This window comes from Somniosus microcephalus, chromosome 6, assembly GCF_052327205.1.
Source record: "Somniosus microcephalus isolate GS21.2 chromosome 6, FLI_Smic_1.0, whole genome shotgun sequence".
Classification (NCBI taxonomy): Eukaryota; Metazoa; Chordata; class Chondrichthyes; order Squaliformes; family Somniosidae; genus Somniosus; species Somniosus microcephalus.
The window spans coordinates 36,256,648-36,281,473 of record NC_140992.1 but is presented as its reverse complement, the minus strand read 5'-3'; the positions used below and the strand labels follow the sequence as shown (position 1 = coordinate 36,281,473).

General features: G+C 43.9%; 1 protein-coding gene across 2 annotated transcripts in view; it reads left to right on the top strand.

Annotated features, from left to right (window-relative positions):
- Positions 1–20,399, top strand: part of meltf (melanotransferrin) — a 69,538-nt gene extending 49,139 nt beyond the window's left edge. For both annotated transcript variants that reach the window (XM_085990017.1, XM_085990016.1), the window contains 7 exons: positions 58–154; positions 2,561–2,755; positions 5,545–5,701; positions 7,761–7,825; positions 10,853–11,040; positions 15,290–15,479; positions 17,277–20,399. In XM_085990017.1, the coding sequence (XP_085846143.1) occupies positions 58–154; positions 2,561–2,755; positions 5,545–5,701; positions 7,761–7,825; positions 10,853–11,040; positions 15,290–15,479; positions 17,277–17,341 (957 nt within the window). In that variant the 3' untranslated portion in view covers positions 17,342–20,399. The remainder of the gene's footprint in view (positions 1–57; positions 155–2,560; positions 2,756–5,544; positions 5,702–7,760; positions 7,826–10,852; positions 11,041–15,289; positions 15,480–17,276) is intronic.
- Positions 20,400–24,826: the final 4,427 nt, after the last annotated feature.

The following is a 24,826-nucleotide window of genomic DNA, read 5'->3' as shown; positions in this document are numbered from 1 at the left end:
TTATTAATAAAGCTTGAATTAATCACAGCACTGACTAGCTTATTTGCCTCTTTACAGAATAAAGACATTGATGCAGTTACACTGGATGCAGGACAAATATACACAGCTGGAAAGTTGTATGGATTGGTGCCTGCTGCGGGCGAAAGTTATACAAGTAAGAAATAAAATATATGAGTAATTCTGCAATCATTTGCTTCCAGTGGAGAGCTGCACTCAAAGGGTGGATGGGCGGGAACATTAAGGTTCGCTCTTAATCTTCAGGAACTGCTATGCAACCTTGAAACAATAATGGCCAGAAGATAAGAGTCATAGAGGGCATTGAGTGCCCTTGGAAAGCTAAAGCACTCTTCCTCCAACAGATAAATTTCATCATAGCACAGACCAGTCTTGACAAGCACACAACAAGGAATCCTTTGCTGGATCTGGATTAATTCAGATAATTAATGGATTTCTGTTCTATAGCCCTTTAGTCATTCCTTCAGTAATTCAATTCAAACAACAAACTGAGAAAACATTTTATACAAGAGTGATTAGAATTTCAGTGTCTCTCACGAGTCAATATACTGTATTTTGTGCATAAGCATTAACACATAGGAAATGGTTTAGTTCACTGGAATTCTATCATGTGGGAGTGAATGGAAAGTTTGATCCATTAGAATTCTGTGATTGGTTCAGCAGCACGGGATTATTCGAAGGGCAGTCTTTCAGATGAAACGTTAAACCAAGGAGTTTATACCTCCATAAAAGTATTAAATAAAAATAACAATGATTAGAGAAGCAAAGTAAAATGACCATTCACATTTACATGGGCCAATATAGCTGCCTGTGAAATGATCACTTTGTCCTCTATGCAGGGATTCACGTAGAGGTTGAATGAGTGCACTCCACACAAAGATACTGATTTTAAAAGTGGCGAGCAGTCCACAGGCCAGTCTTTATCTCAAGGGAAGGACAATTACTGGCTTGGGCTAGATTGGTGCGCAGATAAAACCCCGTTACCAAATTGATTGTATTCTTAGAACAACTTGTTCAAACACTTAGACACGTTGCTGATCATATTGGCAAAAAGCCACAAATTGTGAGCTGTTCTGTTTTAAGATTTTAGCCAGTGTTAAGATTGTCCAGTTCAGGGCTACGGTGTGGCATCAGCGAGCGTGGAAATCTTCATATTGATTTGGCAGGCTCAACGACAAACTGCTGTTGAGAGTGGGAGATGGGGACGCTGGCTGGGCATCAGGCGAGGGCTAGTTAGTTGCTTCTGGCTTGGAAAATTCAATTGGTGCCACCAGAGGAAGGAGGATGGGGTAGAAGGGAAGATAACATTCCCACTTTCCCACTATGAAGACTAGCACTTGGACTTCCACACAAGTACTTGGCATTGTGTTTGACAGTTCTGTTATCTTTGTGCCTTTTTCTCAATCAGGCATGGTCGTTAGCTGGGTGCAGTTAAAACAGTTATTTTATTCAGACAAACTGGTGTTTCCATGGAGGCCAACAGCTCCAGTTAGAATATCAAGTGGGCAGACTTGCATTCCAAAAATAGGCATTTTTCTCAAATTTTGCACATATATATATTAACATTTCTGCGGGGGTTGCAACCTTCCATTCTAAAAGTGTCCACATTTACCTGCAGTACCTGTTACATGTGTAAGTGGTGCTGTGCTAGGACTGTACAATGCTAAAAAGATGTCACATAACACGAGTTTGGAAAAGCAAGGCCTGACTGTAAACTGGCTATTTAACTCTCTCTGCATTCCCAGATCCTCTTCCGCAATAGAATATTTTTATACAAACTGTCAATGTGAATTGGCTTTGTAAGTTATTTTGCACTTGCAATTTTTTTCCTTAAACAAGTGATTTTTAAAAATAGATGTTACTTACCCAAACTCATCTTTTTTTCAAGTGGAAATGCTGCCTTCAGTACCGATTCCATTTCCTTTCTGAGCATTTGACCGGGAGTTCCGTCCTTGCGGAACAGTTATTTGAGGGTTTCCTGACAAATATGGGCTTTTGATGTGTGCCATGATTTGATGTGCATGGCAATTCTCCATATGATAGACAATTTGGCCATGGGGCAGGAGGTTAGTGGTGATAGTTTTGAGGAGACTGATAGTGAAATCTTGGTACTCTTAACCTATTTTACTTGTTTGGCATGAGGCTTGGCCTTTTATGAAGAAAAAGTATTGAATGAAGGTAATGTAGAGCGTCAGGTGAGGTTGGATTGGGTTCTGAATTATAAAGCTCCAAGTAGGGACAAACAACCTTCTCCTTGACCAGAGCATGTGTCTCATTCAACACGCTCACCTTCATGTGTTACAATTACAATAGCGGTTAAATTTAGCTTTTTTGGGGACACAAACCAGGTGGTAGCGGATTGGCTGTCCCTTATACACTGCCTGATTTTCCTTTCCATTGACTTTAAATTGACTTTCCCACCAGAGTTGAAGTGCCCAGCTGGCTGATCCACTACCAGCCGTTTTGTGTCTGCCGCAAATTTGAATTGCACCCCCAATATCACACGGTCTGATATTAATTAATTAATTCTTATTTTATGTGCTAGGTGATAATGATGGAGCATCATATTATGCTGTGGCAGTAGTAAAAAAGTCGAGTCATAATGCCTTCACCATCAATCAGCTGAAAGGAAAGAAGTCCTGTCACACTGGGCTAGACAGGACAGCTGGCTGGAACATCCCCATTGGCACCCTAATTGAGAGAGGTGAAATCAAGTCCTACAAATGTAATATTGGCAAAGGTGAGGAAGATTTTTTAGTAGTAAACATGATTGGCTTTCGGCCACTCTCCAAAGACTTTTGTTCATTTGCTAATCTGGAAGGATGTTCCTTGCTGTATGACCACTATCTTTAGGGAATCATTACAAACTGGAGTAGTGCCCAGGACTGGAAAGTAGCCAACATAAAACAAATCTTTAAAAAGGCGGCATTGGAATAACTCGGGCAATTACAAGCTAGTGAGCATAACATCTGTTTTAAATGACATCCTAAAAGAGATATTGGCCCAGAAATTCGAGTCGGGGGCTTTCCGCGGGTGCAAGCCTCTGACCTGCACTTACCTAGCGCGCCGGCCGTTGAGCTGTGGACCCCCGTGGGATTCCGATCCTGGGCCTCCTCCAACTGCCGGCGTGCAGTGCTTGCATATCCCAGGGGCGCAGTTAGTTCGATGCGTCCCCTGGGATCACGTGGGCCATGGAGAGCCAATGGTAGCAGGGAAATGCCCATTCATAAAATTGACAGGAAGAGCTGTCAAAACTATAAATACTATAAGCCCCAAAACATCGCTAAAACTTCAAATACATTTTAAAAAATCACATTTTAAAAATAACTATAAATTACATAAAATTACTATTTTAAACAATTTAAATTTTTGAAAAAATTAATTACATTTTCTAATGGGGCTAAAAATAAACTTACCTTTCTTTAAAGTATTTAAAAATAATAAACCTGTAAAAATGTTTTAATTTTAATTAATTCACCACTTACCTTGTTAAAAGCAGGCCTTGCGCCTGCTTTATACATGCGTAACTCCTGGAGACTTACCCTCCCGGAGAAACCTGCAAAAAAAACGTAAGTTCAATGCGCACGCGCTGCCTCTCTGGCACACGCGTTCGACCTCTGAACCCCTTTAAGGGAACTGAAATTCCGGTTTCCCATTGGGCCTGCGGGTGAGTACCCCGTGCGTACTCACCCGTGGAGACCCGAATTTCTGGGCCAATGAAACATGGTAAGAGAAAGTCAGCATGCATTTATAGGAGATGGAGATCTTGCCTAATAAATTTACTGCAGTTTTCCGAGAAAACAATGGATCTTGTTGACAGTAGAAATTCTCTGGATATGATGCATTTAGATTTCACACTTGTCACACAAGGGATTAATCCCCAAAGGCAAGAAGCTATGAAATTAGACACCGGTTTCTCCAGTGGATTGAAAGTTGGCTGAGCCAGGGAAAGCAAAGGGTGGCTGTGAATGGAGCCATGTTAACATAGCAAAGGGTCACTAGTGAGGATGCCACAGGGAATAGTGCTGCTTACAGGGTATAGAAATAATTTGGAGTTGGGAACAGAAGCAAAGCTGCCTAATTTTGCAGATGACTCCAAATTTTTAGGGCAGGAGGTTCAAACAACTGGCAACAAGCAAATCTGGTACAAAAGGATCTGCATAGATCAGAAGGTGGGCTAATGAATGACGAGTGTCATTTAACGTGGACCAATGCAAGGTAATGAGACTAGGGGATGGAAGTAAACAGTAGGAATATAAGCTAAATGACTCTAGGCTACAGGATCTGGGGGTATTGGTGGATAGCTCACTGAATCCAATAGCGTGGTATGCAGCAGCAGTATGGAAAGCTAATCAGCATAGCCAGTGGGGATCGTAGAATCATAAAATGATACAGCGCAGGAGGCCATTCGGCCCATCGTGCCTGTGCCGGCTCTTTGAAAGAGCTATCCAATTAATCCCATTCCCCTGCCCTTTCCCCATAGCCCTGCAAATTTTTCCCCTTCAAGTATTAAGCACAAATTCTAGAAGCTGATAATGAATCTGAACAAGGCATTGGTCACAGATGAAGTAGTGAGATGATGGTCAATGTACTGTGATAAGGATATTCAGGCATTGGAGGCTATGCAGAAAAGGGCAACCAAACTGCTACATCACCTAAGGCAACAAGACTAAGAGGAGAGGCCTTATAGCCTGAGATGATTTACTCTAGAAAAGTGCAGGCTCTAGGGAGATATTATTCAAGTAATTAAAATTATTAAGGGAATAAATAAATTGAACCCTGATAATATGCATGAGATTGTCACAAACTCTAGAATCAGAGAATATGGGCTCAAGATTCATTCCATATCTCTCCTGTATGAAGCACCTTGGGCCATTTGCTTTTGTAAATGTGCTTTACAAGTACAAGTTGCTGTTGTCTGCTGGATGGATTGTGAGACAGTCTTTCTGCATCAAATGAAGCACTGCCCTGTCTACCAGTCATTGAGAAAGAATGGAAGAGCTGGATAGTCCCTCATTTCCAGCAGATGGAGTCAATGGTCATGGAATCTAATGCAGAAAATAGGAAAAAATAAATTAAAACAATGATTTAAATCTTGCCGTGATTGGCAATTAAAAATGTAGCACTTGCTTTTCTTGCGTATTTGCAGTGGTAGTGTTTCATGACACAAAGATGCAGACAATCAATCCTTAAAATTATAATCTTTGGTTCTCCCCACATGCACTAAAATGGATTCATTCCTGCTAATGTACAAGTAACATCCTTTTATCAGTTTTATCACACAACTTAAAAGAATTGACCTGTATCCTGAACTGTAGCGAACATAACCATACTAATGCTTAAGTGCTGCTCTGACCTCATTTGCACCCAAGTGTATCCAAGCGCTGCAGAAGCAATCGGAACGACAGTAGCCCCAACATGCACACCTGCTCTTGCCATTGGAGCAGAGATCTTTAAGCTAATATGCGCAGTAACATGAGTCACTAACAGATTTGCCGATGGTTGAGTTTCATTGTGTCTCCTGTACAGCGGTCAGTGAGTTTTTCTCCGCAAGCTGTGTGCCAGGGGCCAATCAGAAGGGTTACCCATCAAACCTTTGTGAATTGTGCATCGGAGATGCCAAAGGGAAGTCAAAGTGTGTCTTCACTGCAAAGGAGCGATACAGTGGCTACACTGGAGCCTTCAGGTAATCTGATAGAATATAGTGCATTGAATAATAGCGGAGTCTGAGTAGGTTACAAGATCTAATCTACTCCAGGGTTTACGGTGGCATTGTAAAGTGAAAGAGCAAAAGTCATCTGATGGGGCCCATTGGCATATCAGTTCTGTGAGCTGTGGGGTGGTAGGATGTGTATCCAGTGGCATCATTCCACACACAGTTTCTCAGAATCCAGGGGGGTAGATTTTCAACTTGCGATCAGGGTGTAAAACTGGTTTAATGGATCGGCCGCCTGCTTTGGAAACCCACCTGATTTTTAGTTCCATTGAATCAACAAATAGGAAAATTGGATGGTTTATGTAATGAGTGGCTGAGCTGAGCTGCGACAACAGTTTTACACCCAGGGGGCAACTGGGAAATCTACCCTTCGACCTCTCGCCTCACTGATGGGGGAAAATTGGAAGGTGAAGTTATGCCAATCTGTGCCACTCTCTTGCACCTCATAATAGTGAACTACAGAGTGTCTCTGGCAAGGCCCTGAAAGGAGATCTTCAACCTGCCTTTTTAACCAGAAAATGACACGTAGGACCCAAAGAGATGGGAGAAAATCATTACGAAAATAGGGGTGGGAATTACAAAAAAAGAGGCAGAATCATTTCTCAGAGTCCAAAAGCAATCTAAAGGGTTAAATTCCTTCCCAGATGGTTTTTGTTGAAATCGTTGCCACATTTGAACCTTGTTATTACAACCACAATAACCTTGCTCTTATCATTTTCACCTTATGTGATCTGAACACCTACTCTGACTTCAGTGGAGTTCTCGATCAGGGCAGAAGTTTGTTGCAAGAGGTTTGTTAGAAAGAGATGCAGCTGTGAGAACAAAAATAGCATTTGAGCAAAATTCATGATTTAAAGCAATTCTTTTTTCTTTTTTGGGGGGGGGGAGAGAGAGAGGGTGTAATATACTGAATTGAATATAAAACATTCATTTAATATTTATGTTATTCTCTCTCTGGTTCATCAGCCGTGGTATCTCTACAGTGTATGTTGGGAGAGGGGGGATATGGGAGTACAGATCAATATGTCTTCTGTGACCTCCATAAGATGGACTAGGTGGCTTGGGATGGGAGGGAGATGATCTCTACCAGAGGAATGAAGTAGCTCAGGGGGAGTTTCAGTTATAGGGAAATTAAAGAGCATGCTACTGCAAGTGACCTTTGTCTTTTTTTTCATGTAATATTTAGGTGAATATTTGGCTGATCTCGCGGCACGATGTTTAATGATTATATCCAGATAGCGAATGAGACAGCTTAAAGAGTTGGCAGTACTGCTGTGCGAAAGTGAGGTGGAAATTTATCTGCAGTTAGTAAAGGCAAACTTGATCACAGTTCAGTACCAAGGGTGATAGCTAAAGAATTTGTGGCTTTACAAGACAACTACTTTATACTACAAGATAAGATTAAGCTCAGTCAGCACCTGAGGCTGTAAAATACTGTTTGCTAAAACAATAAAATCTTTAGCATTCACACACTTTAACTAAAGGTATGCATGGTGTAAAACATGGCTAAATGATTAAATGGGGTGGGGAAGCAGAAATGTTGTTATAATTTACAGGTAAAGAATTGGAAGGGTTGACATTAATGCACTTACAGAGCTATGCAGCAATTACTGCACTAACTTACATCTGAAGCATAGATTCTAGTAAGTGACATTGTAATTTACCTCTGATAGCAAGTTAAAGAACTCAATCTGAAAATGTCTGCTTGTACATTGCACCACATGAATAAGGTACTTTTCATATGATCGTGTACACTAACCAGTGCTCATAAATGTGTCATTGGTAGAGTTGGTAAAGGCACAAAATGAGAAGGAGAATGAAACAACTACATTTTGCTGAATTGGATTTTTAATGACAGAACTCAGGAATTGGGAACTCATTTCATGCAGGATTACAAGGGAGAATTGATGTTTTGAAACTTTGTAGCCCAGCGTGTTATCGCACCAGCACACTGTGCCATTGTACTGGCATAACTTTTGTATGTTGTAAAAGTGACATGAAAGTAATTTATTTTCCTTAAAATCAATAGGTGCCTTACAGAAGTGGGAGATGTAGCATTTGTCAAACACACAACAGTCTTTGCTAACACTAATGGTAAGTCTCGTTGGCTCTTCTGCCGGCTTCTCCATCTTTCATCCCAGAAACACTCTCTCGATCCCCAATTCTTTCAGCTACAATTCTACTCACTTTGCTCCCACACTTGTCTTTTGCCCTACATATCTCCCCATGTCTTCGCTCCCAGTCCTTTCTGTCCTCCACAATCTTCCTGTCCATCTTTCTTTCCAATGTATTTCTTTCTTTCTCCCCTCACCATTTGTCCACCTTTCTCTTTTCGCATCAACCTGGTGATAGGAACGTGGGAATGTGTAGGACCAGAAAATACCATTTTTGATCTATCTAGCCAGCTCCAGAGTTCAAAAACAGAATAGGCAGTTCACTACCCATATCCCTCGATTAATCTGATCACATAGAAACATAGAAGATAGGAGCAGGAGTAGGCCATTCGGCCCTTCGAGCCTGCTCCGCCATTCAATGAGATCCTGGCTGATCATCCAAATTCAGTACCCTGTCCCTGCCTTCTCCCCATATCCCTTGATCCCTTTAGCCTTAAGAAATATATCTAACTCTTTCTTGAATATACTTAATGAACTGGCCTCCACCGCCCTCTGTGGCAGAGAATTCCACAGGTTCACCACTCTCTGGGTGAAGAAATTCCTCCTCATCTCTGTCCTAAATGGCTTACCCCTTATCCTTAGACTATGACCCCTGGTTCTGGACTCCCCGGCCATCAGAAACATCCTTCCTGCATCTAGTCTGTCCAGGCCTGACAGAATTTTATAGGTTTCGATGAGATCCCCTCTCAATCTTCTAAACTCCAGTGAGTATAAGCCCAAGCGACACAATCTCTCCTCATACGTCATTCCTGCCATCCCAGGTATCAGCCTGGTGAATCTTCGCTGCACTCCTTCCATGGCAAGAACGTCCTTCCTCAAGTAAGGCAACCAAAACTGCACACAATACTCAAGGTGTGGTCTCACCAAGGCCCTGTACAACTGCAGCAAGACAACCTTGTTCTTGTACTCGAACCCTCTTGCTACGAAGGCCAACATACCATTTGCCTTCTTAACCGCCTGCTGCACCTGCATGCTTACCTTCAGCGACTGGTGCACAAGAACACCCAGGTCTCTTTGCACTTCCCCTTCTCCCAATCTATTGCCATTCAGATAATAATCTGCCTTCCTGTTTTTGCTACCAAAGTGGATAACCTCACATTTATCCACATTATAGTGCATTTGCCATGTCAACAGCATGGCTCTTTAACCAATCAGATTGAAGAATCCTTACTAAGACAAGCAGAGTCTAAACCAGGAAGTATAAATTAGAATATTTAACTCTAAGTAAAATCATGTACAGAAAGTGAAATAAAGAGAGGGAAAGAAAGATGAGATTAAGAGCGATAAAAGAGACAAAGAAAAAGTTAAAAAAATAATTTTTTTAAATCTCCAACAATAATTAAATTCTGAAAGAATGAGATGCCACACTGCCAGAGAGGTTGTTTGGCAGTAATTGAGACTTAACACATCGTTAAATATTCACTTACACCTGAATGCACCAGCCCTAATTTTTCTGCCATGTTTAGTCGGTAACTGGAGGGCAAGTACAGCAAATTCACGCCCCTACATGGATTTTAATGCCGAATCTATCAGTGAGGTACTAGTGTAGCAAAGCTTATGGAGGAGCAGGACAAATCGGACAGCATGTTTAACTGCATATGTGCGGACCACAGAGCTTGCTGTCCGATTTACTTCACTGTTATTCTTAACGCAAAATCCAAGTCATTACCTCAGTAAGATTGCCTCTCTGTTTTCTCTACTGTAAACAAACTCCGCTTCTGTAGTCTCTGCTTGTAACTCAGATGAATGATATCAGGTATCAGACAGATAGCACTTTGCTACATCATTTTCAATGCCATTATGTGCTTCTTGTACTATGGTGACCCCTTCACCTACACCAACTGCTGTCACATATTTTCTTAGAGTTATAGACCTTTACAGCATAGGAGGAGGCCATTTGGCCCAATATGCCTATGCCGGCTTTCTGAAAAAGCTATCCACTTAGTCCCACTCCCTGGCCCTTTCCCCAATCACTTTTTAAATTTTACTTTTTCAAATATTTATCCATTTCCTTCTGAAACTCTATTATGGATTCTGCTTCCACCCCTGTTTCTGGAAGGGAAATACATGTTCTAAAACTCTCACCCATCATTTTTTGACTGTTCACTGTTGTTTTTCTCAAAACGAAATACTTCACATTTCTCTGCAATGAACTTAATCTGCCACCTATCCGCCCACTCCACTAACCTTCAATTTCCTGCATTCTTGAGCATCCCTGATTATAATCGCTCAACCATTGGTGTCTGTGCCTTCTGTTGTCTAGGCCCTAAGCTCTGGAATTCCCGGCTTAAACCTCTCCGCCTCTCTTTCCTCCTTTAAGACGCTCCTTAAAACCTACCTCTTTGACTAAGCTTTTGGTCACCTGCCCTAATTTCTCCTTATGTGGTTCAGTGTCAAACTTTTTGTCTTGTATTGCTCCAGTGAAGCACCTTGGGACGTTTTACTATGTTAAAGGCGCTATATAAATACAAGCTGCTGTTGTTTTTCCACCTCGCAGTTTGCCATGTCCCCTGGGCCATACCAATACCCATATCCTGCCAAGCCAAAAATATTCAGTCCTACCCTTTGCTTTCAATTCCTTAACCGTTCCCCTACCCAGGCAGTTACATTCCCTTTAATACCAAGTGCCTTCATTTTTATAACAAGATGTTTATGTACAGCACATCAAACATTTGGAAATCCATGCATTCCTTTTGGAAGGCTAAGGGGATCAAGGGATATGGGGAGAAAGCAGGGACAGGTTACTGAATTTGGATGATCAGCCATGATTGCATTGAATGGCGGAGCAGGCTCGAGGGGCCGAATGGCCTACTCCTGCTGCTATCTTCTATGTTTCTATGTTTTATCTATACACTCTGACCTAGGATAACTCTTTTTAAATTGCACTTTTTGAGCTGTACCAGATATTCAAAATTCATAGATTTATGAATGTGATTTTCTCCATTAGAAAATAACCAGGAACCTTGGGCTGTGAAACTAAAATCCAGTGATTACCAGTTATTGTGCCTGAATGGTGCACGGGCGGAAGTGCATCAGTGGAAGGAGTGTAATTTGGCAAAGGTTCCACCTCATGCAGTGATGGTCCATCCTTCCATCTCCATCACCGCTGTCTTCGGGTTGCTTGATAAAGCACAGGCAAGTAGTTCAATTACTGTCTCTGTACTTCAATTGAATTTGCAAGCAATAAAAGAACAATTATCAAAATAAATGTCTGACTGAACGCCGAAGAATGAACAATGTGGCTTTTGGCTGCTAGCTCAACAACTGTAGATTAATCATCTCTTTAAATCCTCATCCTAGCCCTCTCTTACCTCAAACACCAACTGCGAGGAGTTTGCATTTTGTTGTCTCCAAGATTGCTATCATCTGTGCAGTTCCCTTGCCTCTGCTCTCCCCCAGTCCCCAACTCTGCCCCACCCACTCCAGTCCCGAATCTCCATCTTACTGGAAATTCTCCCAGCTTTCTCCAAGCTCATCTTTATCCCTAAGGCTCATCACCTCTTCCTCCTCATCCCTTTCCTGCTCAATTGCTGACCAGTTAACTCCCCTTCCTGGCCTCCCCTGTTAGCAGACATTGACAACAGTTCCCTTTCAAAACTGTCATCAACAACACCTTCTCAAAATCCCACCATCTACACATCCATCGTCTGCAGCCACTGTCCTATTGACAACCTACCTTTTCTCTCTCTGATCCTTAAACATGTCATCGCCAGCTCCACGCCCATTCCTCCTGAAACTCCTTGTTTGAATCACTACAGTCTGGCTTCTGGCCTTCTCGCAGCACTTGAATGGCCAATGTCACGAATTATATCCTTTGTAACTGTGACATTGGTGCATTATCCTTCCTCGTCTTCCTTGACTTCTCTACAGCGTTTGCCACAGTTGATTGCGTCATCCTCTTCCCATGACTCTCTTCCATCATCCAACCCCATGGTTCTGCCCCTTCCATGGTTCTATTTCTACCTATTCAAATGTAGCTAATACATCTCCAGCAATGGCTTTTCTTCTCTGCCCAGTGTTATATTTGGAGTTTCCAAGGATCTATCCTTGGTCCCTTCCTCTTCCTTATCTACATACTGGCACTTGACAACTCCAGCAGAAGGCATGGGGCCAGCTTTCTCATGTATGTTAATGACATCCTGCTGTACATTGCCAGCACTCTTCTCATTCTTCAGTTGCCTCTGTGCTGTCAGACTGCATGTTTAACATCAAGTTTTAGATAAGTTATAACTTCCTCCAGCTCAACATCAGGAATATTGAAGCCATTGCTTTCGACCCCGACATATACTTCACTCCCGTGCCATTACACACCTCCCCAGCCACTGGTTCGGGTTGAATCAGGCCATTCACTATCTTGATGTCGCTTTAAATCCCATATTCTATCTATTACCAACACCTATGTGAACCTCAGCAACTTTGCCTGCCTCTGCCCCTACTTCACCCCTTTGCTGCTGAAATTATTTTACGTGCCTTTACTAGCCCCAGACCCAATTACCCCAATGCTTTCCTCGCTGGCTACTCATCCTCCATAAGCTCTAATTTGTCCAAAACTCTGCCACACATATTCTGTTTCCCCCCCCCAAAGAGTCACTCGCCCATTATCACGGACTTACATTGGTTCCTAGTCCCTTAACGCATTAAATATTAAATCATTGTCCTCATCTTTAAATGCCTCACTGGTTTCCACCCTATCTCCTCCAGCTCTTTATCCTCTCCTGACAGCTCTGTTTCTCTGACTCCAGCCTTCTGTGCATTCCCCCCTCCCTTTGCCCTACCATTTGTGGCAGAGCCTTCAGTTGCCTTGGCCCCACCCTTTGAAACCTCCTCCCTAGACCTATCTCTCTGATCAAGCTGTTGGTCACTCCTCCTAATCTCTCCCTACCCGACTTGAGTGTTTATTTCCTTACGTCTATTTGTGAAGGGCCTTGAGAGGTCTCTTATCATTAAAGGCGCTGTGTGAATACAAACTGATGTCGTGTTAGTTGTGATCAAATAGGCTCGCAGTTTCCAGTGCGAATAATAGAAATTCCTGAAAACTATTCTTAATTTTTTTGTACACGTTATCTTCCGGTGTGTTTTTTCTCCTCCGCCCATACTATTGCAGCACTCCACAGATCCTGAGACCGAGGCAGACAACCTGCTCCTCGATCACTCAATGCTCCAGAGCCACTCACAAGGACTTATGCGAGAGAAGCTTGTCTGGATGTTAGGGAGGAGAGAGAGAGAGTAAATTTGCCTTCTACAGGAAACTCTTTTTTATCCGGGACCGGCGTGGTGCTGGTTTATCAAAAAGTCCAGATTACAGAGAGGTATCGTAAAAGGTACGAGAGCCCAGTACATGGCCAGAGACCCAGGAACGGCCACTAATATGAAACAAAACTTACCTGAACCTACTCCTGAATTTTGCCGGTTAACAGAGATTTCCGGTTATTTGGGTGCCGGTAAATCGAGAGTTTCCTGTAATTCTCCTTCTTTCTCTGTGGGAAGCAACCAGCCCTTGCTCACAGCAGGTTTTCCACCCTCCAATAGCATAATTAAGGTCACAAATTCATAGAAGTTAACTTTGCTCTATTTAAAGGGTTAATGGCTATTCTAAAGTAGTGCACAAAGGGGTTTTACACAAATTTGTCAGAACAGTGCTTCAGCAAAGCAAATTAAACCCCATAGCGTGGGACTTGCCTATCCACGGCAGTGAAGCTCTGGAAATTTTTAACACAATAAAGGCTATTCTCATTCTAAGCGTCTCGTGCACATCTTGTGACAAGACGGTTATAAAGCAGCAGAGTTGTTAGCTCAGGAACAGGTTTCCCACCTGTCTTCCAGATCACATTTTCTGCACATTTCCAGGAGATCAGATACCCTCGCCAGCAGAGTGCAGGTCTCAGCCGCTGGCGATCTGCTGTTTGGCAGGTTTACAGCCACATGTTGAGGCTGTTGAACTTGTGTCATACACGACTGTTTGCAGTACCTTGGAAAGAGGAAACTTAGCAGCACGAGCAGCAGCCTCAGAATCAATCACTCACCAATTAAAAGAGGCTTTATGTTTTCCAAAAGTAGGTGAAACTAGGTAAAATTACCAACCCATTCTTGGTGGCCCTCCAATGAGTGGGACTCTCCATGAAAAACACAGATATTCCATCAGTCTGTGGTGGGGCTGGGGTGTGAGTGAGATTCACAATGGATCAGACCCAGGACATGAATCTTGAGATAAGAAGAAGTGATACAAGATACCTGCTGAGAGAACAACCGGAACTGCAGGCTAGACCTTTTGGCCCAATTTAACCACTGCTGCCAGGATAACCTGCAACTCAGTACATTGGGACGTCAACAAACTGCATCATTGTGCTGTGAATAACCAGTTTTAGTAGTATGAATAGCTCAGATTTTTTACTTTTTCTCAGAACTTCTGTTATGCCTGGTGCTTATTTGTCATTACTAAATACATTTGGAGCTGATGTTCTCTAGGATATTTCTGGCATCTTATGCTGTGTAATGTTGAGATTCTAATATAATAGGTGCCTTGCTGCCGAAGTGTATGTAGAATAAAAATCCGCATTATTGGACGAGGAGAGTGAGGGTGTTATACAAAATGATTTTTTTTTTAAATCTACGGTGACTGTAAAACAAAAATTTAAATGCTGGGATGAAGAGCTGTAAATATGAACATTTTGTCAGAATAAAATTCAAATCTGTTGAGAATGAATAATAGATTCTGCACTTCCATTAGGGAACCGTGCTCAACAGAAGCACGGGTCAGAAGATCAGGGCTACAGTGTTGTAGGGCTATCTCTGACCATGCTTCTTTCAAGCAGACCTTCCCTTTGGGAGCCCAATATTGCAAATCAACCCTGGTGTTTAAAGCACATTTCACATAAGCAAACATCTGATATAGTAGAGACTCTTTGGATCAATACAATTAAATGGCAAGGCACTATAACTTTAATTAAAGCATTAGCTTACTGTGTGACATTAGCTCCTTCATCACTGGTCTTTTTTCTGTCTACTTGGTTCACCTCTGAGTAGAATTCAAGATATAAGTGCATAATCTGAGCTAACCTTCCAGTGAAGTACTTAGGGAGTGCTGCATTGTCAGAGGTGCTGCCATTCTGATTGGACGATATACCCTGTGCCGGTTTCAATGGCTTAGGTGGATATAAAAGATTCCATGGTACTATTCAAGGAAAACAGGGAGTCCCCTTGGTGTTCTGGCCAACATTCTTTCCTCAAATACCACCAAAAACAGACGGGTATCTTTTGGTGGTATCTCATCTGTGTGTTGAATGGGTGCCATTGCATGGCTACATGACATTCACTACCCTGCAAAGTAACCCAGTGTATGAGAAGCACTTTGAAATGCGAGCTAAATGCAAGTCTTTTCTTCTAGGGTTTCTTTGGGAATGACAGTAATCCCAATGGCTTTGAAATGTTTAATTCATCGGCCTACAGTGGAAGTGATCTGCTCTTTAAAGATTCTACTGTTAAACTCATATCAGTTGGGGAGAAAACTACTTATGAAGATTGGCTTGGAAAAAGCTATCTGGAGGCAATTAAAAGGATTGAATGTTCTGGTGCAAGTGAGTTACCCACCTATCCGCTTCTGTGATGGTCACACATTAAAGGGGAATGTCCCATATTTTAATGCTGTATTTCAGTGGCTCACTTATAGGGTAGGATTTTCATTAGGCCGTGGAGGTGGGATTGAAGGTGCGTTTGAAGGTGCGTGGGGGGTTAAAATCCTGAAATCAGGGGTCCCGACCCCTTCCCACACCCAAACCCGCCTCCATGCCAGTTTCAAAGGAGGCAAGTACCCGCCCCGCACTGGGACCCACTTACCCGAGGCGGGAAGGGATTAGTGCCAATTAACAGGTAGTTAACAGGCAGTTTTTAGCCTAATCCCTATTTTTGATGTTGAAGTGTGGGATTCCCGACGGCTCCAAACCACGCCAAATTAGAGGAGGCGGGCCGTCGGGTTGAAGTACTTGGAGGGGTCGAAATGTTGGTGTTCAGGCGAGTGATGTGTGCACGAGTGCAAAGTGTGTTTGGTGTTTCTAAAGTGATTAAATAAGTTTTACATACCTTTAGGTTCCGGGAGTCCCTCATCTCACCGGCACAGAAAGCAGAATGGCTGCGAACTGTCAAAAGTGACAGCCTTCAGCTTTCTGTGCAGGAGAGATTTCTAACTGAGTTTGTGGAGAAGGACTCAGGTTAGAAGTAAGACTGTCAGTGTTTGACAGCTTCAAACAGCTGTGAAACGGTGATACTTCATCTGTCAAAAGCTCTTGACAGATGAAATTTCAGTCTGTGACGTCACCTGTTGCCGGGTGGCTCTTAATGGCCTGCTGAGCCCGCTGGGCGGGCTCAACAAGGTCAATCAAGTTAAAATTGCGTGGATTAGCCGCATCTCAATGGAGGTGGGACTACAACCCCAAAAGTTGTAGTCCCGCCTCCAACCAGACCCGAGTTAAATTCCTGCCCATAGTTTTTATTTGCCAGTTTTCTCCCCTTATTTACTCTCCTGAAGGCATAGATTCACATTGGATTACAGTTCCTAAGGTGCTAGGCAACCTGGGGTACTTCATGCAGGTGTTGTTTCTACATGTGCTGGACACCTGCAAACATCACCTTAAATGAACCTTGCTCATGTGCGAGTCAAGACAATGAGTATTGGCAAGCTATTCGACAATCGGGAGCCATCAGTGTTATTTCTGTACTGACCAATGTCCACACATGCAGACTTCCAGCAGGCGGCTGGATAGCTATCAGAAGTAGGAGCCCTGGCTATTTCTCGTTTCCCCCCTGCCCTATCTAGCCTAGGAAGGCCGAGCCCAATTGTAGTCATGATATTGTCACTTTGGATGATTTAAGTAACTTGACACAAACTAAGAATGCCCCTTATGTCTCAGCTGCACTGTCTATACCACTGGGGCAGCCCAGTTTATCTGTGTTTGCAAAGTGCAGTGCATTTTGAGGAGCATATCATTACAGTGGCCAACTTACACTCATGCTCAAATAGTCACAATTCCAAAAATACATTTTAATTTTACTGTTATATTCGTAGCCTTTGTAAAAAAAAAAACGAAACCAGTTAAGGCATGTGTTAAGATAGTGCAGACAGCACTTCGTGTTAATGCTAAATCATACTGAGGGGATTAAAGCTGTTGGTATTTTCAGGTCCACAGCAGCCACCCTGCTTCCCCTTTATTTTTAAATAGTACTCATTAGATTCCAAAATATAATTCATTATGTGAAGGGTTTTGTGACCTTTTGACAGTGATGAGGTACTATATTGAAGATTTTATTTTTCACACTGATAAATTAGACTTTTTTTTTTAAACTAGAATTTTCCCTCTTATTATGTATCTTTCCTCCAGCGACTCCATCCACGATGTCCTCGTTGTTTCTGCTCATTTTAATACTGCACAGTTTCTTCATATAATCTCCGGTCCGTGATCTGCCACATGACCCGTTTCAAATCAGAGATGTGCGGGCAATTCGTCCTTGTTGAACCGAACTACTCGAGGAGAGGAACTGAAACAAAAACAAAAATACTCTGCATCAGACAGAATGAGTTCACAATTTAAACTGCTGCAACACTACGGACATTAAAAGCAAAAAAGGACACTTTGTTTCCCTCAGCTCAGTGATGTCACGACAGCTCACAAAGGAGTCACAGAGCAGCTGATTTAAGAGTAATTTGTAGATTTAAACATCTTATTTGTGCAAGTGTTAGAATAATGATTTGGGGTTGATCATGACTGTTTAAAGAGGTGGTTATTGTACGTAGTAATTTATTAGTTACATTCAGTTCTTGTTACTTATCGACAGTTTCTGCAAAAGCAGATGCGACATCAGCGTGTGTACATTGCTTATTATTTACTGGTATAAATACTGCTGTAGAAATACATATAATGGAACAACTTATACATCAAAGTGATTTATGCAGAATGCTTTAAAAATGTAGGTACAGCCGATACAACATTTTCAGCAGAACCTGTTTGAAGGACTCCTATTTAAGCAAATGTGTCTGAGTATAAACAATGATCTGTTACTTATCCTGTGCATACCCTTCTCTAAAGGCAATAGCCATATCAGTGTGTATGGAATTGCTTGTTACACAACGGTTTCATACCTTCTCTTATAAGTAGAATTGTTCTCCCCAGCAGTAGTCATAGTTGCTTTGTTTATGACAGTTTCTACTCACTAACATTTATTAGTTAGACGCAAAGTTCCTGCAAACCTGGTTTTTCTTCGCAGGAACTTTGGTAAATATCCCCGAGATGGTATTCACTAATTATTTTGGAGGAGAAAATTGTAGCTGTGCTTGAAAGTAGAAATGGAATAGTAAAGAGACTGGACCCTGGTAACAGAGGAGATAGGCATGGCTTGTGGCAGTCCTGAAAAATGGAGAGAGAAACATTTGGAAGGTAATGAGGAAAGGGCAAGGGAACAGGACTAAGTGGGAAGCTGCCACAGATGCCATGGGCTGAATGGGTTCCTTCATAGAAACATAGAAGATAGGAGCAGGAGTAGGCCATTCGGCCCTTCGAGCCTGCTCCGCCATTCAACGAGATCATGGCTGATCATCCAAACCCTAGCACCCGGTCCCTACACCGACAGCCATCCCACCCAAGCCCTAACCCCGTAACCCCACGTATTTAATCCCCCCCTAACACTAAGGGCCAATTTTTATCATGGCCAATCAACCTAACCCGCACATCTTTGGACTGTGGGAGGAAACCGGAGCAAACACACGCAAACACGGGGAGAATGTGCAAACTCCACACAGACAGTCACCCGAGGCCGGATTTGAACCCGGGTCCTTGGCGCTGTGAGGCAACAGTGCTAACCACGATGCCACGGTGCTGTAAAATCCTATGAGGCACAATTTCTAGCAGTTCTATTTAAAGCTTTTGTTTTCCAATGGGATTGAAAGTTCATCTTTGACCCACCCTTGTTGTAAGTAAACTAGCAAAAGTTGGAGTTCACTTGTGAAAAATAATCAGTCAATTTCCTATTTTCCCCATTGGCATTTTATTGCCTGTTGAGTAAAAGAAAAATATTACATTTGTCATTCAGTTCTGATACTTGGCTTTCAATCCAGTCTCTTCTGGATGTAGTGATCCTAATAAAATGAGCTTGGACAAACTAAATATGGACATGACTCCACAGCACATAACTGCTCATAAATTGGGGCCAAGTTGACAGCTCGCTCAAAGCGTCCGTCCACAAGAATGCCTGGGTTAGGAAATGACTGATGCACCAAGGGCTGCTCTTCAGGGGCTGGGCTTGGGCACACTTGTTGGAACAGTGTAGAGGGAACTTTGCTCTTTTATCTAATCTGATTAGCTTGATGCAGATATTGGATACCATTTTAGTATGTATGTCAGATTTTTATTACTTAGAGGCTATGCTCTCAGCCACAATGGCCCAGAATTTGTGGTCAGCGGCGATGCAAAGGTGTTTACCGCTGGCCCCGCGGTAAGCTTCGCACAAAGATCTCGCGATCTCTCTGTCGAGAAGTTTGGGTTTTCCAACGCGTAATTCAAATCAACAGAGTATAGTGGGAATCCCCTAGTGCAAGCTGCTGTGATGCCAACAAGCTGTCTAAGCAGCCAATCACAATGCAGAATTCTCAGTGAACTAGGAAGTGGGTAAGCTCTTAAGATTCTAACCTTTTAAAAATGTTAGAGAGAGCAAAACAAAGATTGGGGCTTTCACATGGGGAAAAGGCAAACCTGAAATTAAAGATGAACACTTTTTTAAGTTTCTTATATTTTAATTTTTATTAAAATGGATGAATTTGACTCTGCACAAAATTAAAATTAGTTTTTCAGGACCATAACCTTTGTTTTAATCAGTTTCCATGATTTGAGAGATTTCACATTTTGCTGACTGTGTGTGTGTGTGGGGGGGGGGGTGGCGGGTGGGCGCACAGCGCTGCCTGTGGAGGAGCAGTGAATGCCTGACCGCAACTTCATTAGGCTGCGCATCTGCTAAATCCTGAAGTTGCTGTCAGTTTCAAAGGCGAAATGACAGTGAATGCTGCCAGTTCACCGTCATCAGGGCCACAAATTTTGGCCCAATGTGTCCTGTCTGTGATTCAGTTCGTTCAATGCTCTTAGTAATAAACCTGATAAAATTAAAATTTCTAACATTAGCACCAACCTTTCTGTGGCTGCTATAATTTTGAAGATATTTATTTCCCACCATTTCGCTCTTCAGGCCACCAAGGGCATCAATTACCAGCTCCACGGTTGACACTATGGCCAACATGCACTCTGGCCATGCCAAAGTATGCCAAACTTTCCAGAGAATGTTGGTTTATAAACAATAGCTTAATATCCCTTTTGTTTACAAGTTAATATTCTGTGGTAAATTGTACAGCACTGCTAGAGAGCCCAATGATGTCATTTTTATTAGAACATATTGCACAAAAGGGCAACATTGGCAGCCCAGGTCTGTAGAAACACTTTTAATAAATACTTTAAAATATTCACAGGTATTTCATTTTTCTTTTCAAACAATTTTACTAATTTTTCCCATTTTCAGCGGTCAGTCTTGTACATCTTAAAATGGAGCAACTAATGGAGTAGACATGGTGGGATGATGTAGGCCATGTGCATCCCCCTGGATTGTGCCCTTTGATATGTTTTTGAGAGTATTATGCTAGATTTATGACTTGAGTTCAGTGTCAATGGCCACTCCTGTAAGTGGACCTCACTCCCTTACAAACCAGAGTCTGCCCAAATATCTAGGTAACTGTAGAGAGACCCGGGATTGAATTGAGAACTCTCGTCACTGTACTCTGGCTTACTGGAAAATATCACTTGCCATCATGTGATACTCTCATCTTTGCATTAAATATACGCTCTATCAGACTGAGGCTCAAGCTATAAACCAACAGACATTTAACATTGAACAGGTAAATGAACAGTACTCAGTACAAACTGTATACTTACAGTAATTTACAAACTTTACAATCTTGAAACGTCAAAACAAATAATCTTTTAACATAAATTTGGTCACTGACTTTTTACTTGGCAACAGGTTATTATGGAGCCATTGTCCACTTACGGAGACAGTCTTCCTGCTAGTTTTAGACTGCCAAGTAGCATAATGTCAGACATTGATATATAATTCAATATCCTTTTAACATATACGGATACAAAGGACAACTGCCTCTTTCGCAATTACATTAGATTAACACCAATTACTTAGGATGTCCACACAAGTACATCAGCATTTTTCAGTAACGTGCAAAGACATTTTTCTAATCCTCTGTATCCAAGGTGATCAAATAAAGACTGGAATGTCTTGATTAATTGATATGGATCAAATACTTTAAACTGATAGACAGGTCCCCACCTAGGTATAATGAGAACAATGAAACCATACAGACCAAGGACTACCTGAACAAAGCATATCTCTGCTTTGCCCCGAGGAGTAAAAATGAGCCGTAGAAACTCCAAACAGTGACAGGCCTTACCTGTGAGTGTAATGTTCACCAAGAATCCGATTAATAATTGGATGCAAAATGCATGTATTTTTGTCAGTCACTCATCATTTGCCTCAGTACATTGTTCAGAGACTGATGGTAGACTTTTTTTCTTTCAGTCTCCACTAAGCATTTGTTAAACAGACTAAAAATAAAACAGACTAATAAAACAGAAATGGTTACACTGACAGCAATGGGAAGTACCACCATTGGAAACCCTCTCAGCTTGCATCATCCTAGCTGGTACATTCCACTGTTCTGCAGCTGAAATCAGTAACCCAAAATTTGAAAGAAATCCTATGAATAGCAGCATTTTGGAAGGCTAATTTTTTAAAGCCAGCAAGCACCTGGCACTTGTGATAAGCTAAGTATTTACTGCTCATTTCAATTACACCAACATGTTTCTTTTTAAAGTAGATCTCCTGTTTTCTCTGTTGCAGTATAGAACATAGAACAGGTTCCACTCGCTGTGACGTCCACATTAACTCGAATGATTGCTTGTGGTTGAGAACTTGAAACAGGACATATCCTGGAACCATTTATGTTCCAAGAGGACTTCTTCTAAGTTTGTAGCTCTCACATTGTCTAGTAACCTTATACTAGCTGCCCTTTCAGTATCTTTATATTATCAAGAGGCCCTTTGTTTAAACTACACAGGTACTGCTTGGGAAGCATGCCAAACATTCTACATATTTTTTAAATTATTCGTTTATGGGATCAGGGTGTCGCTGGCAATGCCAGCATTTATTGCCCATCCCTAGTTGCCCTTGAGAAGGTGGTGGTGAGCCGCCGCCTTGAATCGCTGCAGTCCGTGTGGTGATGGATAATGTGCCTAATGTATTTCCCATCCCCACCACACCGCCCAGTTATCTCCACTATCAATATCCACTTGCATCCACATCCGATGATTCAATGACATGGGTGTTTAATTAGAGCTCTTTGGTTTTGTACCCTGCCTTCTTCACTGGTTTCATAATTTGTCACTCCACATATTAAGTTTTTTTGTTTTTGATTTATTTAATATATCGATACCCTGCTCAGCCTCCTCAGGAGAATGGGATAGCAGAGTATTTCACAATGCAAAAAATTGGTAAGAGCATACCTGCTTTCATTGACAGACCAGGAAGTCATAATTTGGGGGATCATAGATGCAAATCTGCAGTGGAGTGTCAGCCTAAATGATGTCAAGTCCATATTGAGGTTTGAACCCTCAATCATCTGACTCAGGCAAGAGTGTGCTCTGTTAAGACGACCAATCAGTAATTTAATAATTTCCGCAGGGGTCTTCCCAATCTCCCGCTGGCGGAAACCCGTTTACATCATGTGTGCAGTTTCCGCCGAAGTTACAGCAAATTAGGAGAACCCACACAAATTCTACACCTTAATATTTAACCGTACTAACTCATTAATGCAGCCACATTTGGAATACTTGGTGCAATTTTGATCGTATTGTTTGCAAAAGGGATATTGAAGCAGGTTCAGAGAAGCACAAGGAGAATGATTCCAGGACTCAAATGACAAAAGGTGAAGATAGAACACCAGAAGGACAGACCAAGAACAAGATCCACGTCTCTATAATTCTAGATAATATACTTGTCAATACATTGTTTAACCAGAGGATATGAGAATAAAATTAATCATCAAATGAGGAAAGCTCCTCACTGGTTCAATGTGCGACTTCCAGGGAAGTCCCAGGTTCAATCGCTGATTGGTGCTGAATTAACTACATAGAACACTAGCTCCAGGGAAGTCCCAGGTTCAATCGCTGATTGGTGCTGAATTAACTACATAGAACACTAGCTGGGGGTGTCCGGCGGTGCCGAGGCTTTTTTCAGGGTATGTTGTTGGGAGAGAGAGAGGGAAGGAAAGAGAGAGGAGGAAGGAGAGAGAGAGAGAGGGAAAGAGAGAGAGCGGGAAGAGAGAGAGAGAGAGAGAGAGAAAAGGGGAAGGAGAGAGAGAGAGAGAGAGAGAGGGGGGGGGAAGGAGAGAGAGAGGGGGGGAAGGAGAGAGAGAAAGAGGGGGAAGGAGAGAGAGAAAGAGGGGGAAGGAAGGAGAGAGGGGGAAGGAGAGAGAGAGAGAGAGAGGGGGAAGGAGAGAGAGAGAGAGAGGGGGAAGGAGAGAGAGGGGGAGGAGAGAGAGAGAGAGGGGGAAGGAGAGAGAGAGAGGGGGAAGGAGAGAGAGAGAGGGGGAAGGAGAGAGAGAGAGGGGAAGGAGAGAGAGAGAGAGAGGGGGAAGGAGAGAGAGAGAGAGGGGGAAGGAGAGAGGGAGAGGGAAGGAGAGAGGGGGGAGGGCGCGACTGGGGGGGGAAGAGAGCGCGACTGGGAGGGGGGAAGAGAGCGCGACTGGGGGGGGAAGAGCGCGCGGGGGGGGAAGAGAGCGCGACTGGGGGGGAAGAGAGCGCGACTGGGGGGGAAGAGAGCGCGACTGGGGGGGGGAAGAGAGCGCGACTGGGGGGGGAAGAGAGCGCGACTGGGGGGGGGGAAGAGAGCGCGACTGGGGGGGGGAAGAGAGCGCGACTGGGGGGGGAAGAGAGCGCGACTGGGGGGGGGAAGAGAGCGCGACTGGGGGGGGAAGAGAGCGCGACTGGGGGGGGAAGAGAGCGCGACTGGGGGGGGAAGAGAGCGCGACTGGGGGGGAGAGAGCGCGACTGGGGGGGGAGAGCGCGCGACTGGGGGGGGAGAGCGCGCGACTGGGGGGGGAGAGCGCGCGACTGGGGGGGGAGAGCGCGCGACTGGGGGGGGAGAGCGCGCGACTGGGGGGGGAGAGCGCGCGACTGGGGGGGGAGAGCGCGCGACTGGGGGGGGAGAGCGCGCGACTGGGGGGGAGAGCGCGCGACTGGGGGGGAGAGCGCGCGACTGGGGGGGGAGAGCGCGCGACTGGGGGGGAGAGCGCGCGACTGGGGGGGAGAGCGCGCGACTGGGGGGGGAGAGCGCGCGACTGGGGGGGAGAGCGCGCGACTGGGGGGGGAGAGAGCGCGACTGGGGGGGGAGAGAGCGCGACTGGGGGGGGAGAGAGCGCGACTGGGGGGGAGAGAGCGCGACTGGGGGGGAGAGAGCGCGACTGGGGGGGAGAGAGCGCGACTGGGGGGGGAGAGAGCGCGACTGGGGGGGAGAGAGCGCGACTGGGGGGGAGAGAGCGCGACTGGGGGGGAGAGAGCGCGACTGGGGGGGAGAGAGCGCGACTGGGGGGGAGAGAGCGCGACTGGGGGGGAGAGAGCGCGACTGGGGGGAGAGAGCGCGACTGGGGGGGAGAGAGCGCGACTGGGGGGGAGAGAGCGCGACTGGGGGGGAGAGAGCGCGACTGGGGGGGAGAGAGCGCGACTGGGGGGGAGAGAGCGCGACTGGGGGGGAGAGAGCGCGACTGGGGGGGGAGAGAGCGCGACTGGGGGGGAGAGAGCGCGACTGGGGGGGAGAGAGCGCGACTGGG